At 51.1% G+C, this 13,639-nt stretch overlaps 1 protein-coding gene across 8 annotated transcripts in view; it reads right to left on the bottom strand.

Annotated features, from left to right (window-relative positions):
* Nucleotides 1-13,639, bottom strand: part of Epb41l1 (erythrocyte membrane protein band 4.1 like 1) — a 71,066-nt gene that overhangs the window by 20,819 nt on the left and 36,608 nt on the right. For 5 of the 8 annotated variants that reach the window (XM_042694345.1, XM_042694340.1, XM_042694341.1 and 2 more), the window contains exons 9-12: nt 12,461-12,558; nt 12,075-12,250; nt 9,439-9,587; nt 5,761-5,943 (exon numbers count right to left, since the gene is read on the bottom strand). In XM_042694345.1, coding sequence (XP_042550279.1) covers nt 5,761-5,943; nt 9,439-9,587; nt 12,075-12,250; nt 12,461-12,558 — 606 coding nt within the window. The remainder of the gene's footprint in view (nt 1-5,760; nt 5,944-9,438; nt 9,588-12,074; nt 12,251-12,460; nt 12,559-13,639) is intronic. The other 3 variants (XM_042694343.1, XM_042694344.1, XM_042694348.1) reach the window with 1 other exon arrangement.

Here is a 13,639-nt window from a genome sequence, read left to right as displayed (position 1 = left end):
GACCAGAACACAATCATAAAGGAAAAAATCATTACCACAGCACCAAAGGACCAGAATGTGGCCTGTCTACAGAATGGTTTTTACCTCCCACACCCAAGAGCTCTTCAAAGAGGGGGAATGACGGGAATATAATCTTGGGGGTGACATCATATTTTCTTTCCACACAACTTTAATGAGAATCCATCTCATGTATAACTCCATCACTGGGTTACCCTGGCGAAGCTGGGAGTCTGGGCTGCCCTAACAAGGAAATTAATTTCTATATGTAGGCCTAGGGAAGGAAAGATTCTCCCCTGAGGTCCCAGAAGCCTGCAGCAAAGGCAAACAAACCATATGTGTCGAGAACCAGCCCCAGACTCTAAGTTTGGGGAAGTACATTCTTCTCACTCCTATCAGGACCTCTCCAGATATTACTTGTCAGAAACTGCTCCCGGGAATAAAAGAGGGTTTGTATGACCTTGGGCTCTCGTGCAGGTTATGGCATGGTGAGGAATCTGTCCAGCCTACAAGATCTGAAGGAGTTTGAAGGATCAAGGGAACACTGCAAACCCTTTTCCTTGACTCCACTTTAGCAAATTATGTCTCTACCACGACCAAGGAGTCAGATCTCATTAAGAGAATTCTGCCAAGAAAAAAGAGATAAAAGGAAGATGGAGGCCCAGACAAGCTGTCCTAGGTTTCTGAGATGTTCTTTCAGGTCATTGGGGCTATAGGACCAAAGCCAGACCTCATCTCTTTGGGAAGCAGGCTCCTATAGCTGCTCCCATTTCAGCTTGTACTCACATTATCAGCCTGGCAAGGGAGGACAGAGCTGTTGACCTCTTCTGGAATGTTTCCCTGCCCCAACTCGAACTAGCAACCAGTCTACATGAGCAATTGTGCATAGTGTGAGGGAGGAGATGGTGAGGAATGGAAAGAAACTTTCTTTCTGAAGGCCGAAGAGACACATGTGGTAAGAGCTGGTTACAGATGCCAAGCAAGGTTAGCCCTTTGTGCTAGGAAACGTGATCAGACTGGCAGTATAAAGCAGGCATCATTATTTTTATTTCAGAAGGGGAGACTGAGGCTCTCAGGGTGGGAGAGGACTTGCATAAGACGACAGAGTGAGCAGTGAGGGAACAAAGTATGGGTTCTGCTTCTAACCAGCAAAAGTAGGTTTGTTGGATCCTGAGGTGGTGGGAGGGTGGGGGGGGGGGCGGAAAGACTAGAGGGAAAAGTGAAAACTTTGTTATCATCAGTGTACTAGGAGAGACATACCTGGCCCAATCACCAAACAAGGCAGCCCTAGATGATGCGAGTGCTCAGCCAATCTCATTCCTGAGCCCTTTCACCTTCATGACTTTGCTTAGAGCTCCCCCTGCAGTGTGCTGGGGGCACTGCAGGCACTCCAGCCACAGAACTGGGAACAGAGAGGCTGGTTCTGCTCCCACACAAGACACAGACAAAAGTCTCCAGAGGGATTGGTTTTACTGACCCGGAGCTGTTCAGGCCCTACCTGAAGCTTGGGCCTTATCCTTTATGGGAGGAGGAGGAGGAGGAGGTCTGGAACATGAGGCCTTCTAGACACCACTTCATGGGAGAAGCTGCAGTAGGGACGTCTAGGGAAGGGGAAGTTTTCAACCCGCTTAGGAAGTCTTTGGCAGATTACAGAGCAGGCCGATGGGCACCAGAGGGCAGCAGGATGTCCTCAGGCTGCCGATTTGGATGGACAGATTGAAATGAACACAACTCTGGCTAACTGGGGAGGAGACGATGGGCTGCTGTCAAGGTTAGAAAGAGTCCCTCTGTGGAGGATGATGAAGGGTGCCCACCGGGAACTTCGCCCCCGACAGGGACACATCCTTGGTTCTAGAAGCATCTGTAGACTCCAAGGAATCATTGTCCCTGACCTTTGCACTTAGGATGCTGTTGACTCCAATCCTCCTTCCCTCAAGAGAGAATGCTTATCATTTTTATCTTATATGGAGAAGAAATCCATGGCGAATTCTCGTTTATGTTTCATCACATCTGGAGCTTAATCATGACTTTTCCTAAAGTTTCAGTACATTGAACGAGAGCTATAGAATCTTGTTTTATGCCAACAGAGGAGGTCGTCTGAAAGCCCAGCAGGGCAGGATATGGCCCCTGCTGGCAGGGCCTGGATCCCACACCCAGCACTCACACAGAACCACAGGAAATCCCCAGAGCCCTGGGAACAGAAGCCATGCTTTCCTTGTTCAGAATGTTTGTGTGCTTGAGCTCACTGCAGCCCAAGAATTCTCCTGGAGAAAGACGTCCATGATCATCTACCAGGAGACCCATTTTCATCTCCTGGACACCCAGACAGACCCATGCCCTAGAGGAGTTTAAATAACTGGAGGCAGGGGATAGATGGGATGTCATGCCCTAACTAGCCACTGATAGACCCCACCTGGGCTTCTGAACAAAGAGAAGACTAAGGAGACATGACCTCTAGCCCTAAGCTTCGAGATCAGAGCCCGCACCAGGGTCCCCTGCTCTGAGATAGCATGTCTCCTCTCCTTTAAAGCTAGATATTCAGCTGTTTGGTCTTTCCAAGATGGTTTCAGTCCTGTCCTCTCTGAGAAACAATGAATGAGGAGGGCTGGCCCTTTATGGATCCCTCGGCTTGCTGGTCATAGCATGGGAATAGCATAGCCACCCATTGCTGCTTTCTGCAGGGGTCTAGACCCTCACCCCAGAGGATGGGTTTTCTTAAGACCCTGGAAGGTAGACTGGCATGGGTGGGTGGCCCCAGGAGGCAGGGACCAGGGAAGGGAAAGGCAGTAACCTCAGGTGACGCTGCGAGGCTTTTCTGAGTGAACACTTCCACGCTTGGGGCTGTTCCAGGTACCAAGTCCTGCTGAGAGGTGTCCTGGGTCCTCTGGGACTGCAGGGGTAGGCCCAAGGCCAGAGGAAAAGAGAGAGGGAGGGAAGAAGCAAAAGAGTGACAGAGACAGGAAGAGAGGGAGAGAGCAGGAGAGACACACAGAGTGAAAACAGCCCAGTACAGTAAGTCCCCCATCCTTTGGAATCACAAATTCAGTCTGGAGGAGCCACTCTGTGTGGGAGGTAGAGAGGGACACCTTTCTGAGCCATTGAAGGAAGGAGGCCCACGGTCACTGACTTTGTCCTGTAATTAGGATCATGACTCCCCCCTCCCCCCCCCCCCCCGCTTTTTTTGTTTTTATACAAGTCTTGGGGCTTGAATTCATCCCTGAGATTTTTTTTAGCTCAGAGCTAGTGCTCTACCACTTGAGCCACAGCTCTACTGCTGCCTTTTTGATGGTTAATTGTAGACAAGAGTCCCATGATTTGAGCTGAAGAGCTGAAGGACAGTGCCCGGGGCCCAGAGTTCAAGCCCCACGACCGACCAAAAACAAAACAAACAAACAAAAAGAGTCTCATGGACGGTCCTGTCCTGGATGGTTTCGGACCACAATCCTCTGAGCTCAGCCTCCTAAGCAGCTAGGATTACAGGTATGAACCTGTAAATTACCTTTTGAGAGACAGGCATCTGGCTCCACATCCCTTTTTAAAAGTTAAACTAAAGCCTGGGTTTTGCAAACAGGAATGGCTCAGGTTCCACTTGCTTCTCCTCTTTGCCTAGATGGGGCCTCAAAATCTGAGGCAGCTCTTAGGAATGCTGGGTAATATGTCCCTGCAGGGCCCCACAGAGCCCAGCCTCAGGTCAGGGATTCTAGTTGCCATCAGCTAAGACCCTGTGACCTTCCAGAACATCCCAGTGGACAGATATGGTGCTGCACTATTTCAGTCAATGTGACCGAGAATCTCCTTATGGAAGGCAGTTTTGGTCCTCCTTCAGGTGGACTTGGCAATGGGGCTCAGAGAGGTGATGCCACTCACCCTAGGGGCCAGTCTTTGCCTTGGGCTTCCAAATTTTCAAGAGTTCCCTAAATTGCAGGGGGTAGGCAATAAGCCAGTTCCAAGATGGGCTCCTGGACTGTAATTCTTTCTAGTACTGGAGATTATAGCTCTTGCAGCCAAGAAGGTAAGGTGGTGCTGGACGGGATTACCTTTTGTGAGACCCATCCTCTAGCAGTTCTAGATCTCACCAGCAGGTGGGGCACATCCATAAACCAGGCTGCTCTGAAGCTCCAGAGCTCCAACCCCAGCTCAGCTCATCAGCACCCAACCTTCTCTTCTGGGTTAGTCTGACTAGCTTCTGCATCCCATCTCACCCTCAGCCAGGCCCCCTTCAGGATGGATTCTAGCCCCATCTGGGCAAGTCTCTCTCTAGGGAGGAGGCAGGGATGGAGGACTGCAATTAGTGAAACCACTAAAGCAGGCTCTGAGACCTAGTCCAGGATCTTGGTTACACTGGGGAACACAGAATCCCTTAGATGCAAAGGTTTGTTCCCCACCCCATCCCCGCCCCCACCTTCCATAGCACGTGCCACAAAAGCCCCCTTTAAGCATCCCTAATTTTGTGAATTGGCAGACTGGGAATCCAAAAGGTTCTGTCTGAGCTTATGCCTCACTGAGCAAAGCTCTCTGCTATCTGGCCAGCTCAGACAGTGGCTAGTGCTGATTCAATCAAATACTCAGTAAATTAGATCATGGCGGTATCACCAGTTTTCAAAGCATTAGAGGAAAGCACATACACAATTGACTCTATACCTGGTTTTCACATCATTTTCTCTTGCTCCAGGGCAACTGGAGTTTAATGGCAAATACAAGAAAAGCAGCTATGGACCCCGCTTCTGTGAGCTAGGAAGCAGAATCATCCTTCTTTCCAGGTCTCAGAGCTCCTATCTATAAAAGGAGGACCTTGAACCAAGAGCGTTCCAGGGATCCTTTCCAGCTTTGATTTGAAGTTAACCTTCTATACAAAAGAGTCCCAAGACTCTCAACATGAAACAATAAGTAACTCCTATCCGACACCGCGCCACTGTGCTGGTCCCTTTCCGTGCATTCGCATCTAATCTTCACGAATATCTCCACCTAATGGGGCCTCAGAGAAATTAAGTAACAAGCCCAGAGCCATCCAGCTGGCAGGCAGCAGAGCCACGATTCAAACCCAGGCAGCCTTAAGTCTAGACCACAATCAAGTTTGCAGCCCATGAACGGTGGCCCTAGAGAGAAAATACTTAGGTACAAACTGGGATAAATAGTGCCAAAGATTTAGCAAATGCTAAAAAGAATGGGTTGGAATTGTAAATAGAAGAATTCCCCCAATTCTATCACCTTCTCTTTGTCAATTAAGAAAACACCCGTCTTTTTCCATGTGCAAGGGAGGCTTTTTGGGTCCTTTGTGGAAACCTCTGGAGGAGGTCTGGTGTATGTGTGTGTGGGGGGAGGGGGGTCTCTGTCTCTTCTGGTGTGTCCCAAGGATCCTTCCAGGAGAAACAACACCCCCAGCACATCTTCACCCTCAGCTGTCAGGCCTAAATGCTGGATCAGGCTGCCAGGATTCTCAAAGGAGAGTGTATAAGAGAACCACCTAGGACTTTTGTTTGCATACTGCCCTAGGGCTCCACCACCAAATCTCTGATTCAGCAGAGAGGGCCTTGCTGGATTTCTAGCAAGCACTTCTTCCCACAATACTCTAGCTGGTGGAATGGAGTGTCTTATGGGTCCCAGGATTCCAAGAGTTAGTGGATTTTTCTCCCCCCCCTCCGCCCCCCAGCTCCACACACAGGTATTGATGGAGAAGATCATTAAGTCAGTACATTGCAACTCCCCACCCCCATGGCTCTTTACCCAAGGCCCGGATTGAGGGCTTCAGGGTGAGAGACCTACCTCATTGGCTTTCTCAGGGGTGCCTTTGGGGGAGGGAGAGGCAGGCGAGGAGGGCAGCCTGCGCTCCCGCTCCCAATCACGATCCCGGTGGATCAGTTTACTGTTGGGCTCCTTCAGGGTCCTCTTGAGCTCATTGATGCTAGCCTGGTGCTTCAGCAGGACATCCTCTGGCTTGTCCAAGAACTAGGGATGGGTAGAGAAGGAGGTTGTGTTAGGGAAACAGCTCTGAGCGGGCAAGGCAGGGTGCAGGGATGATGGCAGCAGTTGCCATGGTGATAGGATTCCCCACCCCCAACCTGGCTTGCTCAGTGGGTCTCAGGGACCCAGTAGGCCAAGGAGCCCAACTGGGGTCCAGGGTTCTTGAAATGACAAACAGGAAAAGTCACCTTCTCTTTCCCCCTGCCTGGCTCCCTAATCTCTGAATACCCAACTCAATTGAAACCCAGTAGGTCTGGGTGCGGCAAGCCCAGCAAGAGTCAGGCATGGAGATGACTTTTCTCTGGTGACAACCAAGACACAGCAGGCAGCATCTGCCAGAGTGAGAACTCCCTGGTGCGTTCTCGGGGCTGCGCTTTCCTCCCAGGTTCCTCCTGGACCCTGGTTCTTACCTTTGGGGGAGCCCTGGAACACTGTGCTTAGCAGGGCATCTAATCTAGGCCCCTCCAAGCCCAACACACGCAGCTGCCCAAACCCTGTGGATGTCTTTAGTGTAGACAGGGTCATCCAGAAAAATGGGACCAAGGTAAGACTGCAGCCCTGATCACAGGGCTGTGAGCCAGCACCATCCCTACCACCTAGAATCTTCCAGATGCCTTTGAGCTCCTGATCTACCAAGAACAGATGGGATGAAACAGACAGAAAGAGCAGGATGCTGCAGGGTAGGAAGAAGAAGGGCAAATCCTAAAGCCTGGTGCAAGAACAAGCCAGATATGGCTGGAGTCACAGGTATGATCCCCTCTCCACATTGAGCTGCCAAGGCTGAGCTCATGCCAGTGCGGTGATCTACCTAGGTCCTGAAAGGCTGAGCCATAGGAACCTTCCAAGCTGTTTATCTGCCTGCTTCTGGGACAGAGCAGACAGGCTGATACCCAAAGACCTTATCTGTAAGGCTGTTTGGGGACTCTTGGGGACTCTATTAAGGGCAAGAAATGGAGAATTTCAGTTTATTAGATTCAGATCAGACAGAGGCTTCTTCTGCTTTCCCTTCAGCCCCTTCTTGAGGCTGAGCTGCCTGCAGAATGGTGTATCTGAGAAGCTTCACCTGATGGAGTTTGTGCAAAGTTGGGTTTGGGGCAGCAATGGCTAATGAGTCACAACCGAGACGATCCCAAACTGGCCTGCTGGCAGCAAGGAGCACAGGGGTCCTGGGAACCTTGAGGTTAAAGATCATATTTCAGACAGGGTACTGGTGGCTCCCACCTGTAATCCCAGCTACTCAGGAAGCTGAGATCTAAGGATCACATTCCCAAGCCAGCCCAGGCATCAAAATCCATAAGACTCATCTCCAAATAGCCACCAGAATTGGAGCTGACTCAAAGTGGTAGAACATTAGCCAGAGTGGGCTTTCCTGAGACCCTCTCTGTCAGTGACAGACTGTATTGAAACCCAGATCTCAGGACATCAAGGCCAGGCTCTGGCTATGACCCAGTCTTGGGCCTCTCCCTGGCATAAAGTCCAGGCATAAAGTCTGTTCTCTTGTGGCTAAGGTTCCAATAAAGAATAGACAACTGGGGGCTGGGACTGTTGTCTAGCATGCATGAAGCCCTGGGTTTGATTCCTCAGTAACATATACACAGAAAAAGCTGGAGTGGCGCTGTGACTCAAGTGGTAGAGTGCTAGCCTTGAACAAAAGAAGCTCAGGGATTAGTGCCCAAGCCCTGAGTTCAAGCCTGAAGAAGAAGAAGAAGAAGAAGAAGAAGAGGAGGAGGAGGAGGAGGAGGAGGAGGAGGAGGAGGAGGAGGAGGAGGAGGAGGAGGAAGGAGGAGGAAGGAGGAGGAAGAAGGAGGAAGAAGGAGGAAGAAGGAGGAAGAAGGAGGAAGAAGGAGGAAGAAGAAGACTGAAAGGGAAGGAAGTGTGTGAAGTCAGGAGGAAGAAGTTGAAGGAAGCAATAAATAAGAGAGGGGAGAGAAGGAGAAAAGGTTTCGACAGAGCTGATACACCACAGCCAACCTGCCAGGGAGGTGAGCTGGAGTAGAGCAGCCACATTTATTTCAGAGAAGATATTCCTCCCTTCTACCCCCTTCACCCCCCCCCCCCCCCGCCAATCTGATTGCCAAGGGATGCCAATTCCCATGAGGATACTGATGAGATGGAGGAGAGACTGAACAGTGCGGTGGGGGAGGGAGAAATGGGAGAGGGGAGTTCAATGGAAGCACAAAATGACCTGGAAGAGTTGGGTGGACACAGAGATACAGGTCAGGTGCTCAGCAGGTTTAAAGCAAGCATGGAATACTTGGTTTCAGTCGGGAGGGTGGCAGGGTGAGGAGGGAGGGAGAGATGGCTGAGAGACGATGAAGTCTGAAAAGATGAGCTCAATGCGGGGGAGAAGGGGTGAGTGGAGAGGGGTATGACAGGGAGGAGGATGGCAGGGCAGACAGAGATGGTGCTGGGGCCATGAGTCCAGGATAGACATGCTGACAAATGAGGGAGGGGACCTGATGGCTGGGCAGGGAAGGGCAGGTGCCATGCAGTACCTCCTGCTTGTGTCTCGGCGTGGTTTCCTGCTCCGGCTAGCGGGATATACGAGGAGGGAAAGGAACCAGCAGGGTCAGTACAGCAAACAGACTAGAGACACCACGGCTGGCTGCCCCAGCAAAGGCCTAGTGCATGCACCCTCCTCCACGTAGTGCTGTCTAGGGAGCTGCTGGCCACCCCTCCCCACAGCAAGGGGAGGCAGCCTCAAGGTGCAGAGTAGGAAGCAGGGATCCGGGGAAAGGTAAAGAAGAGTCCTGGGAGACTGAGGCAAAGTGGGCAGAGCCACACTCTGTGGGGCAGGGCCTGAGTGTGTGTGTGAGGTTTCATGCTTCTTGTTGCAGTGGGGGTGTGTTCAGAGGCCTGTGCTCCTACAGCAGAACTGCATGATGGGGGGAAAAACTGCTTAGCAACTCCATGAAGGAGAAGCCGTGCCTGGCACATGTGCACCGGCCTGTGTGTGAACGTGCTATTTGTGTGTCTGTGTGCATGAAATATGAGGTGTGCTTTGTATATGCTTGAGATGAATGCACACAAGGCTGAGGCTGTGCATTCCTGAAGTGTGTACGTACATGGTATGTGAGTGCGCATGGGCATATGTCTGTGGGGGGCGGGGCATGCACGCTGAATTCCAACAGCAGAAGGGGACACAACTCAGTGACACCTGATTATGCTGGAGGGGAGGAAGAGGAGGTAATATGGAGCCAGATTATAGTTAAAGGCAGACTAAGAGTGAGCACCAGGAGGTTTGAGGAGACCTACACCCCCACCCCCTCCCTGGGCAGGGGGAAGCTGAATAACAGGAGTGAAGTGTACAGGGCTGGCAGGGGCAGTATGCCTACTCCTCCCAGGACGCCCGGGTGTGGTGAACACCCAGAGGGCAAGGTCCCATCTCTATGTGTCCTAGGGCAAGGTTGGATGGTCTCAGCTGGGGATGTGGGGCCAGGTTGGGGAGCCTAGACCTCCATCAGCCATCCAGGCTCCTACCTTTAGCTCCTTGATCTTGGTGGGAGTTCTGACCTCTCCTTCTTCTGCCTCTGACCGCCGCCCTCCAGACTCAGCATCTTCATCCCGCTTGTCACTGTCTGGCCCTGTGTCGTGGTTCTCACTGACCGAGGCTGGGCGGGAGAACTCTGCTGAAATAGGCAGAGATGTCCAGGTGACCGTGGGAGTCACTGCCACAGGTGTGACAGGAAGCCTGCCCCGCTGCCACCCAGCCACGTCTCTTCCATAGCCCAACCTGCTGACCACCCCATTACATGGCCAATGAGGGGGGGGGGGGGAAATGGCAAGAGGGGCCTCCTAGTCCAGGGCTCCCTCCTGCTTTCTACAGCACCAGAAACTGGGTTCAGGTCTTAAATTCATGTTAAAAAACTCCATCTTAAAACCATTGCTGGCTGTGTGGCCTTGGGCAAGTTACATAGTCTCTCTGGGCCTCCATTTCCTCATCCTTACGTGGTATCTATTTGAGAAAGTGGAAGTGAGGGACAAACAAGTGAACACGGACAAGCATTCAGTAAAGTGGCACAGAATGCTGGCCCATGAATGGCACTGCTTTGGCTTTGTGTTACTGTTGGCAGCTAAGGTCCTACAGACTGTGAATGCTTTCTTTTGTTTTCTTTTTGTGCTGTGCTGGTCCTGGGGCTTGAACTCAGGGCCTGGTGCTGTCCCTGAGCTTTTGTGCTTAAGGCTAGCACTATACCACTTGATCCACAGCTCCCCTTCCAGTCTTTGTGTGTGTGTGTGTGTGTGTGTGTGTGTGTGTGTGTGTGTGTGTGTGTTAATTGGTGATAAGAATCTCATTCATGGATGTTCCTGCCCGGGTGGCTTTAAACTGCAATCCTTAGATCTCATCCTTCTGAGAAGCTAGGTTTACAGGTGCCTGGATATTTTACTAATTAGAATTTAATAAAAAAAAATCTAGCTGGGCGCTGGTGGCTCACGCCTGTAATCTTAGCTACTCAGGAGGCTGATATCTGAGGATCATGGTTCAAAGCCAGCCCTGATAGGAAAAGTCTGAGACTCTTATCTCTAATTAACCACCAGAAAAACCAGAAGTGGCACTGTGGCTCAAGTGGTAAAGCACTTGCCTTGAGCTGAAGAGCTCAGGGACAGCGCCCAGGTGCAGACTTCAAGCCCCACAACCAACAAAAAGAAAAAAAAATAACATCTAGCCGGTGCTGGTGGCTCATATCTGTATCCTAGCTACTCAAGAAGGTTGAGATCTGAGGATCATGGTTCAAAGCAAGCCTGGACAGAAAAGTCCTCATGAGACTCTTGCCTCTAATTAAACACTCAAAAACTGGAAGTGGCACTGTAGTTCAAAGTGCCTTGAGCCAAAAGAGCTCAGGGACAATGCCTAGGTCCTCAATTCAAGCCCCATGACTGACAAAAATAAACAAATAAATAAATAACATCTATCTTACTCACAGCTACTCCAAAATACTTTTCTGAATGGGAAAAAGTAGAGTGAGAAGCTTTGCACCAGCCTCTGGGTGTAACCCGATTAAGCCTATAAATTGAGTCCTGGTGGGAAACACTGAGTTAAACCAACCAGAACACAGATTACCCCCAATAAACTAGAGAAGAATTTCCCCCCGCTAGCCATAGATGCTCAATGTGCAAAGTATTGGGCACATCATTTGATTTGAGTCCTACAATACTCTCTTGGTGGTGAGCAGGGAAATCACTGTATTCATCTTAGAAGAATAAACTGAAGCCAAGTGCTCATACTTGTAATCAATCCTAGCATACTCAGGAGGCTGAGATCTGAGGATTGAGGTTCGAAGGCAAGAAAATCTGTGAGACTTTTACCTCCAATTAACCATTTAAAAAAATGGAAGTGGTACTGTGGCTTGAAGAAGTAGAATACTAGCCTTGAGCAAAAGAACTCAAGGACAGTACCCAGGCCATGAGTTGAAGCCCCATGACCAACACACGCACGTACACGCACACACACACAAGAATAAGTTTAAGCCCCATGACCAACACACACACACACACACACACACACACACACACATACACACACACACACACACACACACACACACACACACACACACACACACGAATAAACTGAGAGGGAAGAAGGGCCAACCATTGGGATAAGAGCCTGACCTCCTGGCTTAGAAACCAGGCTTCTGTCCCTTCCCTACAAACTTCTCCAGCTCTTGGCTAACACCTGCTACAACCAGATCTAGGTTTCATTCAGCACCTGGCTTAGGAATGGAGACTTCAGGGGAGAGACAGAGAGATGCGCATCACCTTTGCATCACCCACAGTCTACCATCCTCTTGACACGACGCCCACCTGTGCACCCTGAGCTTGTCAGGCAGGGGGATGGAACACTACGTGGCTGACCTTGGAATCCCACAGGACTCGTGACTCCAGGAAGTCTCAACAACAGCAGGTGGCATCCCAGCGGCAGTGAGCCCTAGGGGGTCCCAGCTGCCCACCAAGTGCTGCCTGGGTGTTGGTGGTATTTCTGGGCTGCCACGTGTGGTGCAACTAAAGTTAGGATGCGTCCACTGCTGTCCCTGCGCGTTATGCCAGGACCTGGGGTGCCCGCTCCCCTACTGCCCTGGGAGAAGCCTCTTCCCCACCTCCAGCCCGGGCCCTACCTCCGTCTAGGCTGCGGGACATGGTGTACCGCTTGCTGGAGGAGCGCTCGAAGAAAGGTGCGGGCCTGTCGATGAGGGCACTGGCCTGGCGGGTCTGGGCCTGGGTCCTCCCGCTGTACCGGAACTTGGAGCCCATCACCAGGAAGCCCTTGGGTGGGGGCTCTGGAGACACCAGCCTGCACGGGAGGGATGGAGGTGAGGAGGGAGGGTTTGGACCAGCAAGGAGAGTCTTTTGTCCTAGTGTCCCACCAGCAACAACACCTCAAAGTAGCCCAGAAAGGAGACTCGGGGAAAGACGAAGCTTTCCTGGGGTCCCCACTAACTCCTGCTCCCCTGTACCCTCACCTCCTCTGCCTCTTCCCCATTACCTGCCCAGGTCGGCTCACCGGAAGAACGTGTGGTGCTCGATGCAGACCTTCCACAGCCTCTTGGCTGACCGGTGGTTTGGGAGCTTGAAGCCAATGGTGCTCTCAAACTGCTCATACTGGGAAACGGAGAAGGGGGGTGGGGTGAGTGGCAGAGCCTGGGCCCCACGCTCACCACCAGCCCATCCTTTCTCAGCCTTTTCCCAGCCATGTGGCTTTGACACGTTTATGTAATCATTAGTCAGGAAGACCTGGTCCTGTGACAGGCCCAGTGATAAACATCAGACACACCATGGGGACCAACAGAGAAGATTTCAGGTGATCAGGTCTGATCTCTACACAGGTAAGTTTTGAGCTAAGATCTGACAGATGGGGGCATGCTATAGTTTGAATCTCAAATGTCCCCCAAAGGTCCCTACATGGAAGGTTTTGCCCTGGAGTGGTATACTGGAAGGAGGTGGAAATCCATTAGAGTTAGGGCCTGGTGGGAGGTTTTAGGTCACTGGCAATGCACCTGTGGAAGTGAGTATGGACACAGGTGTCTTCCTCTTTTTTACACCCCAGCCATGAGGCGAACACTCTGCTCCTCCACATGCTCCTGCCAGGATGCGTTGCCTCACCACAGGCCAAATGTACTGGAACTCATTAGGGATAAAAAAAACCTCCAAGGTAGCTGGGAATGTGGCTTAGAGGTAGAGTGCTTGCCTAGCATGAATGAAGCCCTGGGTTCGATTCCTCAGTATCACCGACACAGAAAAAGCTGGAAGTAGTGCTGTGTTTTAAGTGGTAGAGTGTTAGCCTTGAGCAAAAGCAGCTCAGGGACAGTGCCCAGGCCCTGAGTTCAAACCTCAGGACTGGGAAAAAAAAACAAAAAACCTTCCAAAGGTGATTGTCTTGGATGCTTTGTTACAGTAATGGAAAGCTGACTAACAGGAAGAAGGAACCAGCATCATATGCTAAAGATTCAGGGCAGGAATGAAACTTAATTGGTTCAAAAATTGCAGGGAAGGCCAGAGAGACCGGGGCATCGTGTGTATGGGCCAGTGTAACAAGGAAGAGGTGGAAAAGGTAGGTGGTCCTGGGACCTGAACTCCGACCCAAGACCTAAAGAACTCCTAGAAGGCTTAGACAAGGAGATGTGTGGATGGGGTGAATGGGAGCTTCGCAGGATCTGAATTATGGAAACAAAGACAGGGAGTC

The sequence above is a fragment of the Dipodomys spectabilis genome, unplaced genomic scaffold (assembly GCF_019054845.1).
Source record: "Dipodomys spectabilis isolate Male_0828 unplaced genomic scaffold, ASM1905484v1 ptg000175l, whole genome shotgun sequence".
NCBI classification, from domain to species: Eukaryota; Metazoa; Chordata; class Mammalia; order Rodentia; family Heteromyidae; genus Dipodomys; species Dipodomys spectabilis.
This window is presented reverse-complemented; position numbering and strand designations above follow the sequence as displayed.